Source organism: Trichosporon asahii, assembly GCF_000293215.1.
Source record: "Trichosporon asahii var. asahii CBS 2479 unplaced genomic scaffold scaffold00051, whole genome shotgun sequence".
In the NCBI taxonomy this organism is placed as follows: domain Eukaryota; kingdom Fungi; phylum Basidiomycota; class Tremellomycetes; order Trichosporonales; family Trichosporonaceae; genus Trichosporon; species Trichosporon asahii.
This window is the reverse complement of record NW_014040873.1, coordinates 188,767-212,848: the sequence shown is the minus strand read 5'-3', so window position 1 is coordinate 212,848 and position 24,082 is coordinate 188,767. Positions and strand designations below refer to the sequence as shown.

Below are 24,082 nucleotides of genomic sequence, written 5' to 3'. Positions count from 1 at the left end.
CACCCAACGTCAGCGAACTCGTCCAACTTTGTTTTCGTTCCCTCCACTCCTCCATTCATCCTCGAAACAGTGACACCATGGGCAAGGGCGGTGACGGCGGCTACAACAAAGCCCTTGGCAAGGCCATCAAGGCGAAAGGTAAGCTTTGTCCTCTCCTGGCTGTAGCTGACATCAGGTCTGGGTCGCCTCAAGTGGTACTGTCAGGTAAGCTGTCGCTCGGACATCCTCAGCTAACAGCAGATCTGTGAGAAGCAATGTCGCGACGAAAACGGCTTCCAAGCGCATTGCAAGAGTGAGCCTCACTTGCGCAAGATGATCTCGATCGGGCCGAACGCGGGCGCAACGATTGCCGAGTTCTCGCGCCAGTTCCAGTACGACTTTGTGACGCTGCTCAAGTCGCGGCACAACACGCAGCGTGTGCGGGCGAACGCAGTGTACAACGAGTACATCCAGGACAAGCACCACGTGCACATGAACGCGACGAGATGGGTCACGCTGAATGGCTTCATTCAGACGATCGGAAAGGCGGGCATCGTCAAGGTCGACGAGGATGACAAGGGGCTCTGGATCCAGTGGGTTGACACGAGACCAGAGACGCTAGCCAAGCAGGTGAGTTTCTCAAGGTGGAGAGGGGCAACATGCTACGGGTAATCATATGCTTGTCCGCAAGGTCCCAACTTGGCTGGAAAGATTACACAGCGCCCCTCCTCCAGCTTCCAGGACCGATTTGAGCTTAGCTTACTCCAGGCCGCGGCGCAGAAGAAGGACCGCGCAACGATGGACGGCGAGGAGCGCGAGCGCAAGATGCTCGAGGACCAGATCGCGCGAGCGCGAGCCCTGGCCGCGGAGCAGGAATCCTCCTCCCCCGCACCCGGACTACAAAAGGCGGAGGGCGAGAAGGTGAAGCTGAGCCTTGGTCCAATCTCGCTGGGCGGGTCCGCCTCCGCCTCCGCGTCCGGGGCCTCGACTCCAGCAACCGGCGACGAGAAGGAGGCCAAGCCGACGAGCATCTCCTTTGGCTCTGGCGTGTCCCTCTCGGGTGCTGCGCCGGCAGCGAATCCGCTCAAGATGAACCCGCTGAAGGCGAACCCGCTCAAGCGGCCTGCGCCGGGCAATGTGTTCAAGAGCGCAAAGGCGGCCAAGACGGACGAACCTGAGGCTAAGCCAAAGGGATTCGTGTCCGAGGCGGAGCGGCTGATGCGCGAGGACCAGGCGCGGAAGGCGGCGCGGGCGAGCGGAGGCGGTCGCGGGGGATATGGAGGGCACGGAGAGCCGCGGCGCTGAGGGCACTGAGGGCGCCGCACCATAGCTCCAGCCCTCGCAGGGCAACGTCAGCTTAGATCTTTTCTGATACTTGTATTCCTATGACACAACCACCTTGCATATGTACAAAAAACCCTACGGGAGGATCGAGCACTGCCGCCAGTGTCGCCAGAGGAGGACGCACCACAACCCCGGAATGCCGACCAGGGCCGCCCATCCCGATCCCGGCATGGGCGCGGAGAGCCAGAAGAAGCCAAAGACGGCCGCGCCGACCTGCGCCGCGGCCCGGAGCACGTCTGTCGCGAGCAGTCCCAGCGTCGTGGGGACTTTGACCCTCACTGCCGCCCGCTCGCTTGACGTGCCGCGGCCTATGGCCGGTGATCGGGCCCGTTCGTGCCAGGTATGCGTCGAGTCGGTATCCAGCGAATGTGCGCGTTCCCATTTCGCGTCCCAGACTACCGCTCTCAGCCAGAGTGCTACTCCCAGGGTGGCGAGGAGGAGGGACAAGATTGAAGTGTACGGTGAGGAGGTGAAGAGCAAGCCGAACAACGCTGCACCGGCGCCACTGCCTAGAGCAAAGAGGAGAATGAGCGTGAGAGAGAAGGAGAGCGGCAGACGGAGGGTGTAGATCCTGCACCGGCACTGGTCGGGACAGGCGGGATATCGGAGCGAGGACGCGAGCGCTGAGCCTATGTCGGATAGGAGGGAGGGTTGTTGGCGCGGCATGGTCGCAGTCGCGGAGTCGCGGATCGTGGTACCGATCAGCCGAGTTCGGAATGTCGCCAGGACGTATGCTGTGATCGAGACATTGGCAGTTGTCAATGAGCGTGGAGGTCGTGCACAGGGCGCCTTGAGGAAGCCGACGCCGGCCGGCGGTTACCGATCACCGACACCTGCGGCCCTGACATCGAAGCCACCGACCATACTTCCCGTCCTCGGACAGAGCGGGATAGGGACCGCCGCATACAGGATGCAAGATGCAAGAATGCTACATGGTTGTTTTGCGTTCTATTACACTACGGAAGTATGCTTTGCGATGTTCACTAACGATGCCAATCTCGAGATGATCTCCTGCTCTCTCGTCTTGATCTCACCTGCGGGAAAGTCCTTACGTCTGTACGCCTGGGCTCGACTGTACGCCGGGGCTCTGCTGGATGCCTGGACTCGGTTGACTGGCCTGGCTCTGCTGCGACGGCACCGTCGAGGACGAGTCCTGCCACACCGGCACGCGGTACTGTCTCGGCACACTGTCACCGGGGGGCAGGTGTGCGTGCGCTCCAGGTCCGCCAGGGGAGCCAAACGACGTGGGGCTCCTGGTCCTACTCGCGATGCGCGCCGAGAGACTCCTCGAGAGCGGCCTGGTATCGCCCGGGATCTCCTCTTCGGGGAAGACAATCTCTGTAATCGGGTCGCCCCCGTCAGGCGGGGGAGGGGGCACGCCGGCGCCTTCCCGTGATTTACGGCTCAGGTGCCAGTCGCCGCTGAGCCAGATGAGTTCCGTGAAGATGACCCAGGCCATGACGACGGGACAATACGTCGAGAGCCGGTTGCAGCACCCCTTGCCCCAGATCGTGATCGCGATGGCCCAGTAGGCATGCGAGGGGAAGATGTACGAGATGTTGTAGAAAATGTCCCCGACTTCGGGGGGGAAGACGGCCGCCGCGACACTGGTCACGATGATGGGAAAGACAAAGTACATGATGAACTTGATGGGGAGGTACGCGAGGATGGTGCCGAAGATGTTGAAGTTGATCCAGCAGTAGAAGAGCGTGTCGGTCCAGAGCGCGAAAAAGTTCTTGGCCGGGTACGTGTAGTCCTCCCTGAAACTGAAGTTGACACTCGTCATGATGAGAGACGCGAGCACACACCACACCACTTTCAGGACAAACTTGGCCCGTGTCAGCTTGAACATGGTCGTCGGGTGCGAGTACACGCCTGCCTCGGTGAAGACGCCCATGATGATCATGTTGAAGAAGAAGGTCGCGAGGTTGGGCACGACGACGCCAAAGGTGTTGATGAACACACGCGACTGGAACGGCAGCGGCGCCATGTCCGTCTCGGTGAATCCGACAGCTTGCGCGATGAGTCGAGCCAGCGCCTCGTTCTGCTCCGCACTGTTGGCACCCGTGTTCTGCCCCAGCGCCACGTTCGCAGCGTACCCGCTCATCTTGGCGGACACTTCCGCCAGCGCCTGCGTGATCGCGGGCCGGATGTAGGAAGAGTACGTGGTAAAGTATCGCGCGCCCGTGAGGTAGTTGGTGATGGCTGATTTTGGGTCGTAGTCCCCCGCTGTCGGGTTTGCGAGCGCTTGCTGCAGCGCCGCAGAGGCGCCCTCCTTAACGACCAAGGCGCCCCAGTACGTCCCGTCCCAGACCGACTCGACGACATCGGTGATGTCGCCGTCCATGATTTCCCACCCCGGCGCTTCCTTGGTGCGCATCGAGTTCAGTGTCGAGATCAAGGTCTGGCCGACGACGCCGCCGTCAAAGTCACGCACGCGGACCTGGGGTCAGCACGGAGTCCTCCGAGTGCTCGATTTGGAGCCCGCAGCACCAACTGTACCGCTCACTCCGCATTCGACGACGGCGCGACAGCGCGACAGTTAGGTACGAGCATAGTATCCCCGGGGCTATCTCGGCCCAAAGCAGTACGCCACATGACGTCTCTTGCTGATTTTCGCCCCTGCACCTATTGGTGTACCCCGGCAGGCGACTCACCTTGAGTTTGTAAGCCCTGTGCTGGGCATTATGGTTACAGCCGAAGATCCACAGCGCCGTGGCCCAGAGCACGATGAGGAGCACAGTCGCCGCAATGGCCATGGGCTTGATGACATACTCGAGCTTCTTGTTGACTTTGGGCGGCTTCAGGGCCGGATCGACTTCGCCAGGTGTCTGGTCCTTGCCCGCGACGAGGACGCGGTTCGGCTCCGTGTCCAGCTGCACTGTGTGCGTCGCTGGCGGCGGGTTCGGGACGCTGTACGGCTTCTCCTTTTCTTGGATCCCGCCCAGTCCCGAGGGCGGGAGGGACTGCCGGTTGGTGGTGTTACCATTGGCGTTATTGGTGCCGTTTACGCCGTTGGTGCCGTTGGTGCCGTTGTGCAGCGTAGCCTGCGATGCCGAGTACGAGGGCACCATTGTGCGCAGCGTGCCCGTGCTCCCGACACGGTCCATGCCGTTCGTGCCGTTCGTACGGTCCATGAGAGGAGTGCCGGATCGGCTGGGGAGGGCGGACGGCGGGACGGACGCGGACGGTGTGTGGAATGGAGGTGTCTCCGCAGACATGTCTGTGTCTGTGGGTGATTATAAAGGATTGTCTCGGGTCGGCTGTTGTGTCGGCTGTGTTGGGCGTCGGAGTTGTGTCGGTTGTGTGATGTGGTGAGGAAAAGGGGAGAGTGTGTACGTATGCTGAAGGAATGCGTAGATGGACGGAGTCAAGTGTCGCGTGAGTCTTCTCGAGTTGGTAAGCACGGCGGAGTGTTGATAATGCGGCAAGGGACGAGGGGAAGTTGTGAGACGGCAGCAGAAACAAGCTCGGTCTGGAAAGAACGTCGACGGATGCATCAATCACCTGGGCCGTCCGTCTGGCAAGAGATGCGCTGCTAACGGTTCTGCCTGATCGTGCGCTGATGAGACCGCACTCACCGAGCCCGCCGGGCGCTCGGACTGGCCGCATCTGGGCAGAGGCACGATACGAGCCTGCCGACACAAATGTGCGGCGTTCATTGGTCTCGCCGATCGCTCACACAAGTGGGCCCCAATCGTCTTCCTCTGCTCCGCAGCGTCATACCAGCTGAAGAAGTTCTGCTGCCCCGCTCCCATTAACCATTCCCAGGTTCTTGTCAGCAAGCTCATGAAGGGATCAATAAGACCCCGCGCTCCGCTTCCCCGCTTCGATCAGTATTGGCACTCTCTCTTCGATTCAGCGGAGTCACATGCGGGTTGGAATTGGTATTATTCGAGAAGACGACGTATTCGAGTTTGAGTGTCATGAGAGGGCAGCACGTGAACGAATGTTGATCAGCGGATCCCTGCGGATCGCGCGAATCAGCTTCGATGCTCGGTTCGACCGGTTCCAGCTGACATGCCGACGGAGATAAGCACGATAGTGCGTACCCTGATTAGATTTTCGCATGCGCTTGATTCGTGCTTGATGCGTGCCAGTGTGCCAGATGACCATGGGTTCTGAGTACGATAGAGGAGGGTGCATGCGTCGTCTGGCGCCCGGAATAGCTCGCCAGCGCGCCAGCCCTTCCAGCATTGCTGACATGAGGCCTGGTCTCCGTCTACCAAATGGCCAGGGGAGGGAGGCCGGCCAAGTCGGCCCGATCATCGATCACTGTGGGCGCCACCTGGTGCGAGCGATCACGGGTGCAGCTCCAAGCCCTCTGCGCCCTCTACCTCCAGTGACACCCTGCCTGCACACCGAGCCCTCTGCCATTAAGAGCCAAATGGTGTTACTCTCGCGAGTAGACGTGCTCGCACGCTGAGTCGAACAGCGGTCAGCCCGGAAACGGAAAGAAGATAAACCACAACGGACGGTGATAACCACCTACACTATACGAGCTTTTGGACGATGTGGGGTGGTCTGGCAGGGTGTTGTTCGCTGGGCGATTCTGGGAAAGTCAAAATCAGGCGCGTATGAGGTCCTTGCACGCTCGCATTTGCATCTCAGACACACAGATCAAACACAGAGCAGACTTGTCTCGTTTCTTACAGAGTACAGAATAGGTCTCCGCCTGTTACCTTGCCTGCGTTTCATGCGTCTCGGACTGGCAGCCGCCAAGTCGGGAACGCTGAGCCTCCAGACACTAGCAGTTGTTAGCGAGGTCTTGGCCGACCCTCGCCCAACTTGGCTGACGACTGTGCAGGCTTGGCCGTAGTCCGTTCGCGGCACAGGGTTAGCGAGGACTTGGCATTGATCGTCATCCTCGCCAAGCTCTCCAAGCTTTGCAAGCTCTGCAGCTACGGCTTGTATCGTTGTCCTGAAACGTCCAACCTGCCAGGCCAACCTGTACTTCTGCTCCGCCCCGCGTTCAAGATTAAGTGCATGCTGACATGCTTTGCTACGTATACGTAGAATACACTGTGCTCGCTCCTAGTACTGTGTACTGTGTACTGCTTATGAATGGGAATGGGCGAATGGGCGAATCGGGGTGGAATGGAAAGTGTAGTATACAAAGGGGACTCGGGCTCGCGCTCACGCCGCGTGCTCGCGTGTTTGCGCGGTTGCGGACTCTGCGCCGTCTCTCCCGCTGCTGCTTCTGAGCTGACTTGCTCAGTCGCACAGCCTGCGCACTACCCGCGGCCACCCGGACCGCGGGCTAGTGGCGAACTCCTGGCCGGGGAGCCCCCCTATGGGCTCCGCGGCTCTGGGCTAGCGGGAGAACCGCCGGGCGGCGGCTGCGGGCTTGGGTTCGTGACGCGTAAGACGTGGTCGTAGGACGGCGGGGGCATGGCGATCGGGCCGACGGCCTCGCTGTCGACCTCCTCCGACATGCCGTATGCCGAGTGCTGGTACCGCGACGATGAAGCGGCCATGGCCTCCATCTGCTGCAGCCGCTGCTTCTCGGTCAGGTTGGTGCTAGAACCGGACCCAGATCCGATACCAGTGATGCCGGACGCATCGCTACTCGTCGCGACACTACCACGGTGGAAGCTCGGCGCGGGGACGCTCATCGGGTACGGGTTGAGATACGGGTCGCGCGAGTCGGCGTCGTAGCCCGCGGCGTTCGCCGCGTTACGGCGCATCGGGCTCGACTCGTCCGTCTCCTGCAGGTCGATGCTGACGGCGTGCGTGTCCTTGGGCTGCTTGCGGCGCTTCAGGAAGCACCATAGAACCAGACCTGCAAGCAGGAGTGCGCCGATAGCCGACCCCACAGCAGCACCTGCGATCGTGCCTGCATTGCTGCCAGACGACTTGCTACCAGAGCCAGCCTGAGAGCCATCTCCCGAAGCAGTGGGCGACGCTGTTCCGGTCTGGGAAGAGCCGGAGCCGGATGTCGCACTGGCAGTCTGGCTCCCAACCGGCTGAGGAATGCCAGTCGTACCAGGGCTGGAGCTGTCCAGGCAGCCGTTCTGGGTGCTAGCGCCGACCTTCAGTGGTGAAAGTGACCCAGCCGTGCCGTACTTGCCACTCGTAAGGACGACGAAAACCATGGGTGTGCCGCCTTCCGCGTTGACGATCCAGTCGACCGACTGCTTGTCTTTCGTGATAGGGATCTCGAAGGTGTCGCCGGCCGGGACGAGGCCTGCGACGTTGGCCGGTAGGTCGAAGTTTTCGTTCCACGCAAACCTGGCCGTAGTGCACGGCAGGAACTCCTCGACTTTGGTCGGCTCCATCCAGAACCCTTTCCCGTCTATCGGCATGTCCTTGTTGTCCGGCGTCAAACACGAAGAATCACCGTCCTTGACGGCTGAACTGTCAGCTGACCGGCACAAGGTTCAGGCTCCGCGCTCCGCGGATAGCCATCACCACTTACTTTGAATGTCTGATACTCCGCCGGAACCCCAACCGGAGGAGTCGTACATGGTGGCAACAAATTGCTGACCAACGGCCTGCTTGTAGTCGAACGTATGCGTCCATGGTCCGTTGCCATCCTTTTGCGGGACGGAAACGTTGAACACCTGCGCGCTGTCCTTGACATTCCACTGGTGGAGTCAGCAATGTGAAAGAAAGACCGAATTGGCTGCCATTATGCCCATGTGCATCTCTCCAAACAAGGCGCCGGGTAGCAGGTGGGCGGCAGCTGCTCAAACTCACGGGAACAGTGATCAGATGGTACGGCCCTTGTCCTCCTTGCCTGCGTTGGTCAGTTGCGAATTCTCATCGCTTCTGCTTCTGCGCAGTCGACAGTGCGCGAGTGTGACTCAGACATACCATGTGACAGTCATTTGTCCGCACTGCGAAACCTCCGAGAGGGAGAATTTGAACGTCTGCTTGCCCAGGGTTACGGGGTCGGCAGCATAGGCCGGAGCGGTCATGGCGGCGGCAGCGAGCACCAGGGGCAGGCGGGGTAGGGAGCGTCTGCTGGAACGCCTAGACGACGGCATGGTGAATCAAGATGGTCGTGAGGGGGGGCAGAGGGGGCAGTGTTCGGGTGTTGTTGTTGCGAGCTGCGAAATGCCAGAGTCGCGATCGAGGCAACCTGCAGGGAGACGGAGGCGCAGGGCGGCGTCACAGGTCCTGGATACCACTACTTTCGGCGGTCACTTGGGCTCCAAAGTGCAAAGTAGCAGAGTCGTCGTCCGAATGCTGCGCGGCGAGCTGGGTGCCAGGTAAGCGTGCTTGCTGAAGGCTGGTGCTGGAGCGGGTTCAAGATGGTGTCTCTAGCGCCGGGCGGAGACGGTCTCTTTGCTGTCGGACTCGGAGGTGGAGAAAGGTCAAGAAAGACGAGTCGACAGAGGGAGAAAAGGGCGAAAGGGGGCAACAGCAAGTTGGGGTGGGTGCCGAGGGAATCGGAGGAAGAGAAGAAGAAGGGGTCGAAGGAAGGTGGGTCTGTGAAGGAGAGTGTGTAGTGGTAGGATGGAATGGAAAGAGAGAGTCCAAGCGTTGAGGGTGGGTGTTGAGTGTGCTCTTGGTGTTGAGGACGCAAGAGGGTATTGACGAGCAAGTAGGCAGTGCACGAGGTGACAGGGGGGTGAGCTGGAGGAAAGCAGAATGGCAAGTCGTCGAGCGACCAGTGCTAAGGATGTCGGTGGTTGATCGCTGGATGCAAACACTACTGACGCGACGTCCCTCTCAGGGTCCACGCAGCCCGTATGCAGCTAATCCCTACTAGGCAGGGCACGTCGGCCCGGGCGACACCTGTAACTGGCCCGATCCGGCAAGTGCCTGCCCTGACAACCCTGCGAGGGGTCTGAAGTGCGCCCTCTGCTCTTGTGCTGTCAGTCCCTCATTTCCTTGCGATCCCCTACGCGTCAGAAGCCATCCACCAGCGTCAGCGGTCCCGTCCTATGCGTCGTACACGCCATTTACGAAGAATGCATATTCATTTTACTCGTCAAGACTAATCCCATTAGCACGCTGCTTCCGATCCCCACGCCCTGACCACACAACACCCCGCACGCTGTTCGGACAGGCAAAGCCCCTTCCATCAATAGCAATCACAATGACCCCTCCAACGCGTCGTGGGTACAGCGGCTCCGTTCCTCGTTCCGCTTCCAGTAAATGCGTGCACAGCTTGCCTCATCTATGCGATCATCATTGTATGCAGCAGACTGAGAACCTGCCCGTTGTCCCTCCTCGTGACCTCACGACACAATCGAGTGCTGAGCTGGAGGCATGCGGCAGGCGGAGAAAAAAGTCGATCAGCGCAGTCAACATGACAGGCAACATAGCATCTGACGTCAACGGCGATTGGAAGAACAGCAGTGGGCTCAGCGTGCGCAGCCCTTGCTAGTTCTTGCGGCGCAGATCCATCCACAGCTCGACATACAAGGTTTGGGTTTCGTTCCGACACTCTGTGCGCAGGGCGCCGCAGACCGAAGTATCGAAATGTGTCTGCCAGTTACTCGTGCGCATATACTTGCGCACTCGCATGCGCATTCCCCGAGGGTGTCTCTCGGGCTGACAGCGCGTTTCGGGGTTGCAGATCGACGCGCGGCATGACGCAAGTCCACATTTCGACATTTCGTATGGACGTGAATGCCGAGAGTCAAGTCACAGAACTTCCCCCATGGATAACCTCTCGCAGACCGAAGTCCGTCAGAGAGATGCATGCACAAGATGTCATGCTTGGCCATGCTTGGGTCGTGACATTACGAGCACGGCAAAGCGGGATGGGCAACCGATCGGTTCCGGTGCGCAGTCCTCTTACCCTCGTCCCTCGCCCGTTATATCCTGCATCCTTCAAATACAAAGTACACTTATGCACCCACGCACGACCCCATTCTGGGCTAGTCGTTCCGAGACCGGAGGCGTACAAGTGGACACTCCTAGCGCAAAACGCGACACGACACGCTAAGCCCCAGAAGTCTCGCTTGAGACAAGCCCCCGAACAAGCCATTCGTCTCTGCTGGGCTAATGCCGGAAGTAGCCCGGTGACAGAACAATTGGAAGAGTACTTACAACAGGCATGACGCGCGTGCTTTCAACTCTCGCGACAATAGGTCTCGTTCAGCCTCATTCCACGGCCCACACGAGGCCACACGAGTCCACACGAGTGCGGTTGGACCATGCGCTGACTGACTGCGGTGCATGACGCCGAGGCGCCGAGGCAGAGGGGGATCGGCATGACTGCGTGCTGTCTCCGGACGGCTGACAGGTTATGCATACTTGCGATCACTACAGAGTTCGGGCAATAAAGCCGTTCCTCAGCGAGTTCTTCTGTGTCTCTGTACCTCGTCATTCGTCACCACCACCCATTGCTCAGAGTGAAGAATGATGACAATACCCTCTCGGTATCTCCTCGATCTGCGCAACACTCTGCCTTGCGACTCATGAAGCTCACGCGACCCTCGGAGGCGGACCCAATGAGCAGCTCCTCAGCGCTGGGGACCACGCCCGTTTTGGTGCAAGTGGTGCAAGACTTGGCGGCGTCTGGAGTTGCGGGGTAACGCCCAAACCCCGCAATCGCAGTCAGGCGCATTTCAGCATAGACGCCGACTTTCACAACAGGTCGGCAATTAGGTCTCTCGATCTCGCAGGGAAAGTCTACGCCGTAGCGCCTAAAGATGTCGCCTTCTCGCCGCATTGCGCCCCAGTGTTCGAGAAGACCTCACCCTCCGCGCTTGCCGTTTGGTTCCCTGGACGAGTCACGTACAGGACCTGAGCGTAGGTTGGAGGGTCGCTTCTTGAGCACTGCGTCGGCGTAGGCCGCATCATTCTCTGGCTCCCATGTGTGCGTACTTGGCCCTGCCTCGCCTGCGTCCAGGTGGCCTACCCCACTGAGCTGCGCGGCTGTGTATCCCTCGGACAAAAGCCGTGGGACCGACATATCCTTCTTTCCGATGGAGGTCGAACGTCGACTCATGGCGAGAGGTGTGACAAGAGCCTCCAATGCGCTGAGAGGCTCTACCTCGCCCTCATCCTGCAGGTCGATGGCATAGTTTCCGCGCACCGCACGAACACAGCGCAAGAAGTACCATACGAGAAGAGCGATCAGTGCCGCAGCGCCAAGCACGCTTCCGACGACAGCGCCCCGTGCTTCTGCCCAGACCTCGGAAGGTGTCTCGACGGGCGCCCAGCTGCTACCCCCACCGGCGCCGAGCATGGACACTCCATAGCTGCCTGCGGCAAGGCAGCTGTCGTCTTCGCTCTCGCCGATGTGCATTGGCTCCAGGAAGCCGAGGTTGCCATACGTCCCCGACGTGAAGACGGCAAACGCGACCTCTGTGCCCCCGCGAACATTGCAGTTCTAGCGGAGCATGGTGTTGGGCCTTGGGTCCGCAATGGAGATACGGAAAGTGTCCCCGTTGGCGATGAAGCCGTAGACCCAGGCAGGGATGGTGACGCGCTTCGTCCACCCAAACCTCATCTCTGTGCACTGCTTGGGAGCATCCATGAAGTTCGTCATCCACCAGAATACCCCTTCTGGGCCGACTGTGAGCGGGTTCGAAGATACGCAGGAGGACACGTCTCGCTGGATCGCTGTTGTCAGTCTTTTACCCCGGGTCAGGCCACGCACACCTGACGTTCGTGACTCCCCCCGAACCCCAGCCCGATGCTTCGTGCATCGAGGCATCAAATTTCTGACCCCGGCACCAGGACTTTAAGGGAAAGGGAAAGGTGTAGCTATTCGAATCGTACGCTGATCGCGGTATCGTCACGTTGAGAAGCTCCACCCCAGGCTGCACTGTCCACTGCGGCGTCAGCACTTGCATGATGTGTAGCGACAGTGGGAGACAATGAGGGCAATTGGCTATATCCAGCCGTGCTTGCCTGCTTCAGCGTCGGTGTGGGCTGCTTTCCAGTCAACTCACCAGTACAAGCACGAGTCCGTAGGGCGGTTTGCCACCGTTCCTGCCGTCAGCTCAGCGACAGACACGCTCCTCACCAAGCCACAGTCATTGTCCCCGCCGCATCAGCGGGCTCACTGAGCCCAAACGTGAAGGTACGCTTTGCGCTCTCGGCAACGGCCATGCCGGCAGCCGCAGGTTGAACCAGGGCGGTAACCACCAGGGCGAGCTCCAGCATTGACAGGTTGAGGATGGCCGTGGTTCGATGATACGTGAGAGGCGAGCTCGACGGATGGTGGCGCGCGATAGTCGGTTATGGAGGAAAGGAAACCGCGGAGCGGGTCGAGTTGGAAAGGAAGATGGCAAATAACGACGTAAGTGGTCAGTGAGCCCTTGCCTCTTGGTACTCGTGTTATCGGAGGACTTCAGATCAACAGCCCGGAAGCGTGTGGAGGAGAAGCAAGGCTGCATGTGTCAGTCCCAGTCAGTGCGCAGCACTCGATATGCAGGCCCACCCCCCATTGGCTGTCACAGTCTCGTAAGCTTCGTTGAGAGCGAGTTTGACCAGTATGTTGATGGTGGATGGGAAGATCACTCCTGTCCAAAGTTGCGACGAGGTCAGACCTGCTTAAAAACTGGGGATAAGCGCCGTTGCGCCACAAGACAACTCGATGGCCTTGACTGAGCGTTAGATCTAGCGCACTGGCATATCAAGCGTCGGGGCGAGTGCACCGTCGTTTGGCCTGCGACGCCGCGGAACTGTCGCGCATGAGCATGTGTTCGATGAATAAGGACCCGGCGTTGCCGACGTAACTTCGACCTAGCGATCAAGCGAGCGGAACGTCCAACAAACGCCACCCGTACCTGGGTCTTGCTATTTGCATGCCGATCACGTTGTGTTCTCTGCGTTGTACACGGAACAAATCCATTTCATTTCGTTGTCGAAGTGCCGCGCAATCTAATCCCAGACCAGTCGCGTCCAGAACGTCGCGAGGTGCGTCGAAATGCCGGATCATAGATAGGAACGAGGGTGTGAGGATAACGGCGAGACGTGCCCGCCCATGGCTGGTGACCGAGCCGATCCCTTTTGAGATTCTCGGGCCGACGCTACCCTACCTTTACATGAATGCCAAGACTTTGCATTTTGCTCTGGACTATTCTGAGGTCGTTGAGCTGGCGCTAGCTGAAGTGTATGTTTCATACGCAATGATTTTGAGGTCCATGTGCGATTGAGACACCGCAAAAGCAGCTCGGATGGACGATATCCGCAGCGTCGTGTGATCGATGAAGTGTTGCGTACGTCTTCTTGGTGGGCACTGGGGCCAGAACTCTGAAGCATCGTCTTGCGGGAATCGATCACCGCGATGCCGGCTTGTTGCGCTCTTGGCTTCTGTCCTCCGCGACAGAGGTACAGAGGGCCCCACGTCCTGTCTTGCCCACCTGCTCCACTCGCGATCACCTCACCAACTCGTCCGATCGATTTGTTGTCGAGTTTCGCGTCTTTGTGAGAGCCCAGTGCCTCTGAGCAGGCCGACGTACCTCGAGGCACATCTGCCCTCTCACTCGAAACAGCAAGTGGTCAGCACACAGGGCTGCCGAGATGTCTGGCGGGGTTGTCGAGCAGTCAGCACGAGTAGGCTGACGAACCAGTCAGACACCAGCCAGATAACAAACAGACATCAGCCAGACAGTCCATCGAGTTAGCTCAGCCCACTTTCAACGCATGGCACATCATCGACTTCCCGCGGCATCTCATCATCGACTGAATAGACCATCAATACGCTCCCTACCTTTGGTCAGGAGAGAGGTTGCTCAGAAAGTGGTAACCATGGCTGGTCCATTCAATAACTTCGTAAACATGCGTAACACCCGCGCGCGCGATGCACTCTTCAATGCACTAGCGCGCGTGTATGCCTGCTCTACATGACGCGAAAGCGTGGGAACGAGCAAGACGACGGAGCGCGGAGACGTGAAACGTTAAATGGCGCTCCTGGGTGATCTCCTGGGTGTCCCTCGTGCCTTGCTCTTTCGTTTATACGACTTGTTTCATGCGTCTTTACCTCTTCCTCTTTGCCTCTCCTCACTGAGGCTCTTGATACGAGGGCAGCCCATTCACCGGGATACCTCCATTCGCGTGGAGAAGGGTTTCATGTCGTCTCGTTGGATGGAGATAGCAGGGTGGTAGGATGGTGAAGATGGATGAGGTGAGCAGGGGGGGGGGTAAGGTAACGGATGAGGGTTGCTCGGATCGGCGTGCCTGTGAATTCAGACCAACCTTAGAGATTTCAACGTTCTTGGCATCCGCGCGCTCGTTGGGTCAAGGTGTTCTGGACTCGTGCTATCTCCCACTCACCCAACCACCCAGCCTCTTGTACGTACACCCGAACTGTGCCCCGTGCCCCCGTGTCCCTTCATCTGGCTCCCCGCGTATTTGAGCATGCCCACAGATACGGGCTCTGCCCAACGACCTGGCGAGTAACAAGTACCCAGATCCAGGATCGGACCGGGCAACGCCTGCTCGCTTGTGCAACGGCTCTCTCGTCTGGGTGCAGGGTGGGTGACGGCACGCCTTTCCCCCGCGTTCACTACGGTCGCCTCGTCCGATCCACAGCCCCGGTCCCCTCATCCAGAATATGCAGCACGCGCCCCGACGTCAGATCCAGACCCCCCGTACCCCGGACTCGAGCTCGATCATACGTCCTCGCTCGGCCCCTCACCCCCCGCCTACAGCTCACCGCCCACACACTGGCACTCACACACACTCACATTTCTGACTCCCAACTTCTGATTCTGTCTTCTACTCATACGCACGTACGCCTGCCTTCCGCGCCGCCAGTTCGAGCACTTGGACTACTCTACGGCTCGACTACAACACTCAACCTCTAGACAGCTGCATTATCTCGCTAAACCCCTCGCCCTCTCCTCTTGCTTACTTCCCCACCTTCGTCTCCACCACCTCATCCACAAAAGCTCGGCAACAACAACCCGCAAGCAAGCAGCCAGCATGGTTCGCCTCTCGACAGCGCTCGGCTCGCTGGCTGCGCTGGCCGTGCCCATTCCCTTCGCCGCCGCCGCCGAGCGCGCGTTCAGCTTCAACGTGACACAGACGCCGCAGTGTGGAAACATGACCGTCACTTGGTACGCATCTCTCCATCGACACAGCTGACATCAAGGGACGGCGGGAACCCTCCATTCGGCCTGATCCTCATGCCTGTGAGTACCTCTTCCCTATCTGTCCGAGCGCCAAGGAAGAACTGGAGGGACTGGTGACTGTGCGCACGAGTCATTCTGGGAAGACTTGGCATCCCGGGTTCGCAGCGAACGGCAAGGAACGAGGTGGCGAGCTGGCAAGCTGGCGGCGAGGAAGGTCTCTTCTCGCAGTGCATAGCGTGGAGTGCAGAACGTGCGGTGCATATCCCAGTGCCCAGTGTTCGGTGGCTGCGAGGATGGGATCTCGGGCTCTGCCCAGGAGGTCGCGAACAGGAGCGGAAGATCTACATTCCGCCCCTTCAGCCTGGCCGCCACCGGCCCTTACTCCCTTGCTCGAGTCGAGATCTCGTCGCCACTGAGTCACCGGCCTTCTCTGGACCCGACTGGACTGCACAGAACCCATAGTGCAGCGCCGCAGGGTTGGTGGAGATCGCCGTGCATCTCTCGCCGCTCGATCTCGCTCATCGATCGAAAATCGCGCACACTCAGACCTGGGCTCGGGGCCGGATACACCGCACACACCGCACACACCGCAGCGCGCATCATGACGTATTGCTGGCACGCTGGGGAACAAGGTGTCCGTGTGCTCTCTGTCGTCCGTCTGCCCAGCAGGTTGAGCATGCTTGGCCCTGTTGCGTGCTGAGGGCTGGCCAGTCACCGACAAGTAACCTGCTGTCCACCCATGCCGCGTTTCGTTCCGCTCAATCGTCCGCATTCCAACTGCGGACGCGAGCTTGTCAGCTCCCCCTCCCTACTGCGATGCTTGAAGTTTCAGTGCGAGTGGCAGTGTTCTTGCATGTCGAAGGAAGACGGAGAAGGGCAGCCTAACCATGCTTATGCGGGCATCTGAGCGGCTACCCGTTGCGCCCTACACATCGGCGGACTGGGCCGCTTGGCCGTTCTCCCTCCTCTGCTGGGTGCTGCGCTGTGTCACCTCCCTGGTCGCAATGGCGATGTCAGCTGTGTCACTGGTCTCGGCTCCGACTCGTTCCAAGACTGTCCCCGGTGCCCTCGCAATGACCAAGCAATGAGCAAGCGCTGACGTGCAGTGGTCGGTGCAGCCCGGCACGAAGATCCACAACATCACGATCCCCAGCTCGGCGAACAACAAGTACACGCACACGTTTCCGCTCGAGTCGTGGCGGGAGGGGCAGCAGTTTGTTGCGACGATGTACGACTCGGGCGGGTGGGGGACTGGCGGTGTCACTGGTGTCATGAGTGAGTACGCGTCCCCACTGCCCAAGTTGTTAGCACGCGCCCCGTTTCCTTCGAAGCTCGCTGTGGTCCAGTCTCAGCTAACTCCCAGCCGTCAGCAAGGGCGACAAGTCGTGCGAGGGTCCAAACGACTCGCCAACAGACGGTGCGTTCTGGCAGGAGCCCGAGAATGTCTCGGACATCAAGCAGTGCACGGAAATGGCGTTCGGGTTCACGGAGCGCGTCCCCCTCCCAGCCGGCGTATACGGCTTCATCCCCAGCGGCGACACATTCAAGATTCCCATCCTCGACCCTCGCGCGAGCGAGACGGTGAAATGGACGAACACTGTGCGCGCCGGATCGCAGGTCGTGTTTGCCGTCCTCGACTCGGGCACGTACGGCGACATGGGCTTCTTAGAGCCGATCACGGTGGGGGAGAGCGCCCAGAATGGCTGTCTATCGGGCGGGAGCTACGGCACGACCTCGGCTTCGGGGCCGGTGCAGACCGGCGGCGGGTCCAGCGGCGAACTGCGCGGCACGGGCGGTAACGGCAACCCTCCTGGCGGACACGGATCCGGCACTGGTGGTGGCAAGGGCGGGCAGGCCGGCAAGAGCAACACGGGCACAATTGTCGGAGCCGTCGTGGGCAGTGTTGTTGGAGCGGCGTTGATCCTCGGCGTTCTAATCTGGTGGCTGCTCCGCCGCCGCCGCGCCGTGCGCACCAACTACGCCGTGGACCTGCACGACGAGTCGGATGTTCCCGGCACGGGCACAATGACCAACGCGATGATCACGCCCCTGACGTTCCGCCACGACAGCTCTCAGACCACAGCAAGCATGGACGAGAAGGGCCGCTTGATCAACGGCTCCCTGTCTTCGCCCGCCTCGCACTCGCACTCGCAGAACTTCTCCGCCCCGGGTTCGCAGGGCTACACCTCCCAGCAGCTCAGCGGCACGCACGAGGGTACCGCCAGCGGAAGCGCGGGACCGAGCGAGTTTGGCTCTGGGCCCCAGAACGAGCCCGAGATCGACGCCGAAGCACCCTTCCGCCAGGCCGGGGCTCAGCCGCCGCCATCCTACGACCACGTCCTCTGGGTCACGCGACCGGACGGAGCTAGAAGACTCCGCCCGCGCCAGAACCCGGACGCTCCTGCCGGAGCCCCGGGAGCGGGAGCTGGAGGAGCAGCAGTGGTCGGAGAGGAGAAGGCGCCCACGACGGGCCTGTCGTTGGTTCAGCAGTAAGCAGTGTGTGTATGGATACAGTGTGCATTGTCTACAGCCCCGGAGGCGGGCGGTCTAACGTGTCGTTACTAATTGTGATGAATGATAACTTGCAGATAACTCTTCTAGCTGTGCCTCACGTCGCCCGCTCTTCCCATGCCGCGGAACCCAACAGCGGCGATGATGGCCACCGCCCACGGGAAAGCGGCGCAGAATCCGAACGCGTCCTTCAAGCCAGCCATGCCCGGCTTTCCCTCGGCGAGCAGACTCGCGCAGCAAACGCCAATAGCATTCCCGAGCTGGACAGCGGTCTGGAACACGCCGCCGGCGGTGCTCTGGTCCTCGTCCCTCGCCAGGTTGCTCATGAGAATAGAGCCCGTCCCGACGGTGAAGTCCGCGCCGAACGGCAGAAGGACCGCGCTCACGAACTCAATCACCCAATAGGTCAGATTGGCAGGTTTGACGACGTAGAGGAAGCAGCTCAGTCCCGAGCTCAGGCCGCCGATCGTGATGATCCAACTGGCCGGAAACCGGGGGACGAGGTAGAGCACCGCGCCTGCCGCGAAGACGCCGACGACGGACGCGGGGAGCGTGTGCACGGCGCTATCGAAGGGCGAGAGTCCCTTCAGATCCTGGTAGTAGAGCGACACAAGCAATACCCATCCGCTCACAGCGACGAAAGTGAGGAACCCGCACAAAGCCACGAGGGCCATCTTGCCGTGCTGCGCCGCGAGCATGGAGAGCTTGACGATAGGTCGTCCGCCACGTTTCTCGAGGCGGTGTTCCCAGAACCCGAAGGCCACGAGCAGCACAACGCTGAGCACGAGTGTGCCGGGGACATACGACTTCCACCCCGCGATGGCAGATTGTGCCAGCGAGAAGGTCAGCAGCGCCATGGCGGCCGTGATCATGACTGAGCCGGGAATGTCGATACGCCTGTCCGTGTCCGTCGCCCTGTCGCGGGGAATCACGAACCCGAGCGCGAGCGGGAGTGCGGAGATGCCAGCAAGCACGTAGAAGAGGTAGAACGCGTCGCGCTGCGCCATGATGCCTCCCAACAACATGGCGAGAGCGGCACCGACGGGATTACCAAGCGACATGCAAGCGTAGGCTGTTGTGCGCGCGCGGCCGCGAAAGTTGACCCCGATGATCCCGAACGCGGCCGGCGTGGCTATCGCCAACCCCAAGCCCGCCAAGGCGCGCAGGATGCAGAGGGGGATGAGGGAGCGGACGGGACCCGAGACGGCGTTGAAGAGCGTGCTGAAGCCCAGGCCGAGGAGGAAGGGCAGGCGACGTCCGAAGACGTCGGACAGCCGGCCGGCGGGGAGGAGCGCACACCCATACGCCAAAGTGTATGAGGACGCGACCCATTGCGCCTGGACTGCCGAGACATGCAGCGCGCTCGCTAGCCGCGGGACAGTGACGATGACACTCTGGGAGGAGAGCGTGGACAGGAACACGGACAGCATCATCACCCCGGCCAGGATGACTTGGCGCACCGTGCTCAGGTGCGGCTCTGCCGAGAGGGCAGACTCGGCGTCGCCTGTCGAGAGGGTCGGGACGCCGTACTCTGCTTCTGTGTCACTTGTCGTCGTCGCCGCTATCGTCTTCTCGGTGCCCAGGGTCTTCTCGCTGTCTGGTGTCGAGGCCGCGGAGGCCGCCTTGCTGTCATGCGTGCTGTGGGTGTAGGCCGTGCAGTGCGAGTCGACGTCGTCGCTGTCTATCGTAACCACACCTAGCGTCTCGATCCCCGTCTCGGGCGGGGGTATCGTCACATCTTGTGTTGGTCGTGGCGAGGCGGGTCGTGGTCTTGAGAATGGCGAGCGCATCGTGTATCCCGTCGCCCTCTAGGTCTATAGTGTGTCGCTGTGGTGTGTCTCAAGGTTGCGATTCGTGTTACAAGGGCTGGGCTCCTCCTCCGACAGAGTTGGTATATGTATACCCCGCTTCTTCAGCCTGTCCTTTCCGTTTCCCAGCTCGTTTTCTTCCCCAGACGTAGACGTAGCCACTAGCTAGCGTGTCTCTCCCGCTTGTAAACTCTGATTGTGGAGTGAGGATGTGACAACCACTTTGTACGAGAGAAGCATGGGGTTTCCCCGGGGGATCCCCAGGTGCACATGTTACAAGCCCGCGAGGTCGCTGCGTACGTTTGACTGCGTGTTGCTTTTCCAGCAAATGTTAGCCAGTTTAGCAGCAAACTCGGGCCAAACGTCAGCGTGAAAACCGCTGCGTCCCGGTCGGTCCCCGTGGTGGGTTGTCGGCCTGTCGGCCACTTTGGCCCAAACGGCATGAGCATGTGGTCCTGCCAGCCCTGCGGGGCGTCGGCACTCTTGCCGCTAGTGGCTCGCAGCATCCTTTCGGATGCTCGGTCACCCCCGGATCAAAGTACGGCCAGCGTAAGGTTTGCCGGAGTCCATCTACTTCTCCCAACGACTCCTCCATTTTGGAGACGTCAGACTGGCTACATGTTTGTTTCTTGGCCCTGTCCTTATGACCATGCGATGCGAAAAGAATAAGGGGAAGTAGCTGGGATGTATGCACTTTTCTCAGCCTGACAGAGCGCTCACTAGTCTTGGCAAGTCGAGAGATGGGGGGCAGCGCAGCAAGATTGAAGTTTAGTGCGGCGCCACATGGCCCCTTTCAACCAGATTAGCAGATTACACGTTCCCCCCCCTTTCCTTACGCACTCCTACAGTCCTACGCAAGAGGACGCCGCCGATCGTTCCGAAACCAACGATACAACTGCGGTCGCCACCCCTGCACTAAGTGTACTTGTGTCTTTGCCACCCTGCCGCCCTCTCCCTGGGCGTGTCTCTGCCCACCAGGTCGAGCAGACGCCGGCGCACGCTGGTATGCCAGCGACTCACCACGTCAGCCAACCTTCAACCGGAGGACCCAGGAAACGCACGGCATGCCGAGCGTGCCCCGAGGCCCCGAGATCCCGTGAGATATCGCAGACGCAGGAGACTGGAGACTGGAGACTGACAAACCGAATTACCCCCGCAGCCATGTCGTTGACGCCTAATGATGCCTGGGTGACCACTAGCGCAGACCGCTGGCGTCGCTCGGCCGCGTAATCTGGTGAACTTGTAACAAGTGAAACGGACCGAATGGCCCGAACTTGGTCCCGGCCGCATAGTTGCACTGTTGCACTGCTGATCATTCTAGACTGCCTGACATTGCGAGTCCGCTATCGGACTTTTTGGCTGACGGCAGCGTACTTGCGGACTGAGATACATAAGCCAGTCAGTCAGATGCCTAGGAACGTGAAGAATTTACGATAGTGACGAGTTGCCCGTCTACCGATGCGATAGGCCATAACGACGGTCATGAACAGTCATTGCCGCATCTTCCACTTCTAGAACACCAGATAATCACCGCTTCTGCAGCGACCAGTGTGCCTCGAAGAATCCATCTGATTGTCACCTACAAATATACGTACGATCCAAACACGAAGAGAACTAGAATCACACACTTCGAAAAGAGTTTAGTTTGTTCAGAGAATGACGGGAGAGACGAGCGCATATACTCGTGACTAGTGGGGATTTATTTGGTATGAGAGAGGGGTGCCTGCGGAAGACTAGATTTATACAACATGCTCTTGGGAGTTTAGACACCGACGCTCTGCTCAGCGCCCCAACCGGCGAGGTTGAAGTTGAACATGGCGTTCTGGTCGACGGCAGGCTTCATGCTCTGGACGGCGTCGCCGGGGTGGCCCGAGAACATGGACGCCATGAGCTGGTTGAAGCCCTGCGCGTTCGCCGGCGTCGGGTGCATCGGCGGCTGGCCGGGGTACTGCGCAAAGTGCTGCTGCTGGCCAGGGAGGGCGGCACCGACAGCGTAGTGCTGCTGCGGCTGCTGAGCCTGAGCCTGGGCCTGCTGCTGCTGCTGCTGGATCGACTGCTGGAAAGCAGCGAGGTGCTGCTGACCCCACTGAGCGGGCATCGAGGCAGTGCGAGAAGCGGCGGCAGGACGCTGGACAGGAGGCTGCGCGTCATCGGCGGAAGCGGTCGAACGGGGAGACGGGGTCTGGTGAACATACATGGCCTGCTCCATGGAAGGAGGCGTGGGCATGGCGTTCGGATGCGAGGAACCAAGAGGAGACTCCGAAGAGTCAACAGAAGTAGCCGAGTCAGACATGAAGGCGCTGAAAGGAACAGCGGGCGAAACCTGGTAACCATTGTTCCAGTTGACGTTGTTCATGTTCGTGTTGACAGTGAGAGGAGCAGAGGTGGCGTTGATGTCGGTCGAGTTGCGAGGAGTGAAGAGACCAGTGTTGATGTTGCCCGCAACAACAGCAGCAGTCTCAACGTTCATGGAGCCAGAGCCAGCGGACGACGGGCGAGCCGCGGGCTGCTCCTCCTCGTCCTCATTCTGCTCCTCGTTCGACTCGTCAACGTTGGCGAACGAGCCAAAAGTCTCCTTCTCGACCTGGCAGATCTCCTCCATCTCAGAGGTCCACGAAGCAGCGGCGCCAGCCTTGGGAGGGAAGCCGTTGGCCTTGCGCCACTCGTTGACCTCGGCGAACAGCTCGTCGCGCTCGGCGGTCAGCTGGCGCAGCAGCTTGGCGGCGAGGAGACGCTGGTTGCGCTGGTGGGTGAGGTGGGTGATCGAGCCATTGACGATGGCAGACTTGGACGGACGGCGGCAGGCGGCGAGCGAAGGAAGAAGGCGCGCAAGAACGAGGAACTTGGAGTTGAGGGTCTCACGGCGCTGACGCTCGATGGCGTTGTGCTGGTGGCGCTTCTCAGCAGTGTTGACGCGCTTGCGAGGCTTGCTCTTAGCGGTCGATCCCGCAGGACGCGGCGCACCAGCAAGGGCGATGGGGCCAGAAGTGTGGCTGGCCTCGATGGGCGAAGTGGAAGTGATAGTAGTCGACATCGTGCGCGGAACGGGTATAGATATAACGGCGGATCAGACGAGACTTGGTCGAGGTTCAAAAAAAAGCTGGTGAAACCTGGGTCGGTGGGTGATTGATGTTATCTATACAGTCAAGTTGAGAGTGGGTACAACAGCACAGAGGTCGTTATACGTGGTTTTGCTTGAGGGGTGAAGAAGTGGGTTGCCGAAAGGCAGTGAAGACCGCTTGAGGGTCGTGATTGTGTAGAGTTGTTGGTTGAGGGGAGAAGAGGTGCCGCGAGACGAATCTCAAACGTGCACAAGGAGGTCGGAAGGAAGAGGTAGAAGGGGGTTTAGGCCTTCAGGTTGGGCAACTAGTAGCGTTCGAGAACACTGGCTAGGTTGGGTAGCGTCGCAGTAGAGGAAGGTACTGAAAGCAAGGACGGGTGATGTCGATGGTTCAATAGATTCTCAGTTGGGGGAGGTGGCGGTGACGCGTGCGTGCAAAGATGCAGAGATGTGGGCGAGAAAGGAGAGAGTGCTGGACTGGGTCGCGAGCGCTGTTGGTGAAGATCCCGGGAACGTTCGGAGCAACCAAGGTAGAGAGCGGCGAAAGATAGCAGAAAGAGAAGGGAGGTATGTCAGCGTCCGACTCATTGAATTCAACTCTGTTCTGCCAAAGCCCCTTATCGCCGCCAACCAGTGTCGCCATCAGCCAGTACGGATGAACCATCCGATGCTTAGACAAGGTACGCTCAACTCAATGCCATTGCCGCATCGCCTCGGGCTGGGCCTTTCGGAGCTGACATGGAAACATGCCCAATACCGAGTGCACAGGACGGAGCGGATGATTGGGGATGATGGCGGGATGATGTGATGCGACGCGGCTTGAGTCAAGCACCGTGACCCAGGGTGGTCACGGAAACGGGCGCAAGCCAAAGCTCGCCTATACAGCCATGCCCAGACTGGGCTGGTGTCCCACATTCTAGTACGACGCCCTCGACGGGGCACATCAAGGCTCGGCGCCTCTGTGGAAACTGCTCATCGATGCAAAGCACGAACAGCTGCTCGGCGCAGCGTTGATATCGCTGTCATGTACGCAGACGGATTGGCGGCCGTGTGTGGAAAGAGATGTGACAGTGAAGCGAATCGACGAAGAGCGGCTGCAAGCGGGCTAACGGGGCGCGTTTGCGACTTGGGCTGGCGGGATGGGCGGACGAGAGCGAATACTCACGAGCAAGCGGTATCCAAAGTACGCAGCGAGGAGGTCGGTAAGAAAGAGTTGAGTAACGGGCTGGGAGGCCAGTCGAGGTAGAGAGAGTTGTGTGGTTGAGAGAGTTGGTTGAGGAAGAGAAGAAAGAGAAGAAGAACAAGAGCAAGGACGGTGGTACGCCGAGCACAGAGAGGCGGGCGGGCGGTGAGTGGTGAGGGGGAGGTGCTGGGTGAGGAGGGGGAAGGGG

At 60.0% G+C, this 24,082-nt stretch overlaps 7 protein-coding genes and 1 non-coding gene across 8 annotated transcripts; 2 read left to right on the top strand and 6 right to left on the bottom strand.

Moving 5' to 3' along the window:
* Positions 1-77: 77 nt before the first annotated feature.
* Positions 78-1,284, top strand: A1Q1_02477 (zinc finger protein; the record flags this gene model as incomplete). The annotated part of the gene is made up of 3 exons (XM_014323739.1): positions 78-204; positions 281-609; positions 748-1,284. The coding sequence occupies 3 exons, from the start codon at positions 78-80 to the stop codon at positions 1,282-1,284; spliced, it is 993 nt and encodes a 330-aa protein (XP_014179214.1).
* A 1,087-nt stretch (positions 1,285-2,371) lies between these two features.
* On the bottom strand, positions 2,372-4,544 carry A1Q1_02476 (uncharacterized protein; the record flags this gene model as incomplete). The annotated part of the gene is made up of 2 exons (XM_014323738.1): positions 2,372-3,766; positions 3,981-4,544. The coding sequence occupies 2 exons, from the start codon at positions 4,542-4,544 to the stop codon at positions 2,372-2,374; spliced, it is 1,959 nt and encodes a 652-aa protein (XP_014179213.1).
* A 1,191-nt stretch (positions 4,545-5,735) lies between these two features.
* On the bottom strand, positions 5,736-5,826 carry A1Q1_t313. The gene has a single exon. It is a non-coding gene; the product is annotated as a tRNA-His (tRNA).
* A 788-nt stretch (positions 5,827-6,614) lies between these two features.
* A1Q1_02475 (uncharacterized protein) lies at positions 6,615-8,312 on the bottom strand (the record flags this gene model as incomplete). Its single annotated transcript, XM_014323737.1, has 4 exons — positions 6,615-7,675; positions 7,742-7,910; positions 8,023-8,062; positions 8,140-8,312. The coding sequence occupies 4 exons, from the start codon at positions 8,310-8,312 to the stop codon at positions 6,615-6,617; spliced, it is 1,443 nt and encodes a 480-aa protein (XP_014179212.1).
* A 2,666-nt stretch (positions 8,313-10,978) lies between these two features.
* Positions 10,979-11,764, bottom strand: A1Q1_02474 (uncharacterized protein; the record flags this gene model as incomplete). Its single annotated transcript, XM_014323736.1, has 2 exons — positions 10,979-11,592; positions 11,662-11,764. 2 exons carry the CDS (start codon positions 11,762-11,764, stop codon positions 10,979-10,981), a joined length of 717 nt encoding a protein of 238 aa, XP_014179211.1.
* A 4,773-nt stretch (positions 11,765-16,537) lies between these two features.
* A1Q1_02473 (uncharacterized protein) lies at positions 16,538-17,804 on the top strand (the record flags this gene model as incomplete). The annotated part of the gene is made up of 2 exons (XM_014323735.1): positions 16,538-16,586; positions 16,675-17,804. 2 exons carry the CDS (start codon positions 16,538-16,540, stop codon positions 17,802-17,804), a joined length of 1,179 nt encoding a protein of 392 aa, XP_014179210.1.
* A 104-nt stretch (positions 17,805-17,908) lies between these two features.
* On the bottom strand, positions 17,909-19,612 carry A1Q1_02472 (uncharacterized protein; the record flags this gene model as incomplete). The annotated part of the gene is made up of 1 exon (XM_014323734.1): positions 17,909-19,612. One exon carries the CDS (start codon positions 19,610-19,612, stop codon positions 17,909-17,911), a length of 1,704 nt encoding a protein of 567 aa, XP_014179209.1.
* Positions 19,613-21,392: 1,780 nt separating this feature from the next.
* Positions 21,393-22,664, bottom strand: A1Q1_02471 (uncharacterized protein; the record flags this gene model as incomplete). The annotated part of the gene is made up of 1 exon (XM_014323733.1): positions 21,393-22,664. One exon carries the CDS (start codon positions 22,662-22,664, stop codon positions 21,393-21,395), a length of 1,272 nt encoding a protein of 423 aa, XP_014179208.1.
* Between the last annotated feature and the right edge of the window lie 1,418 nt (positions 22,665-24,082).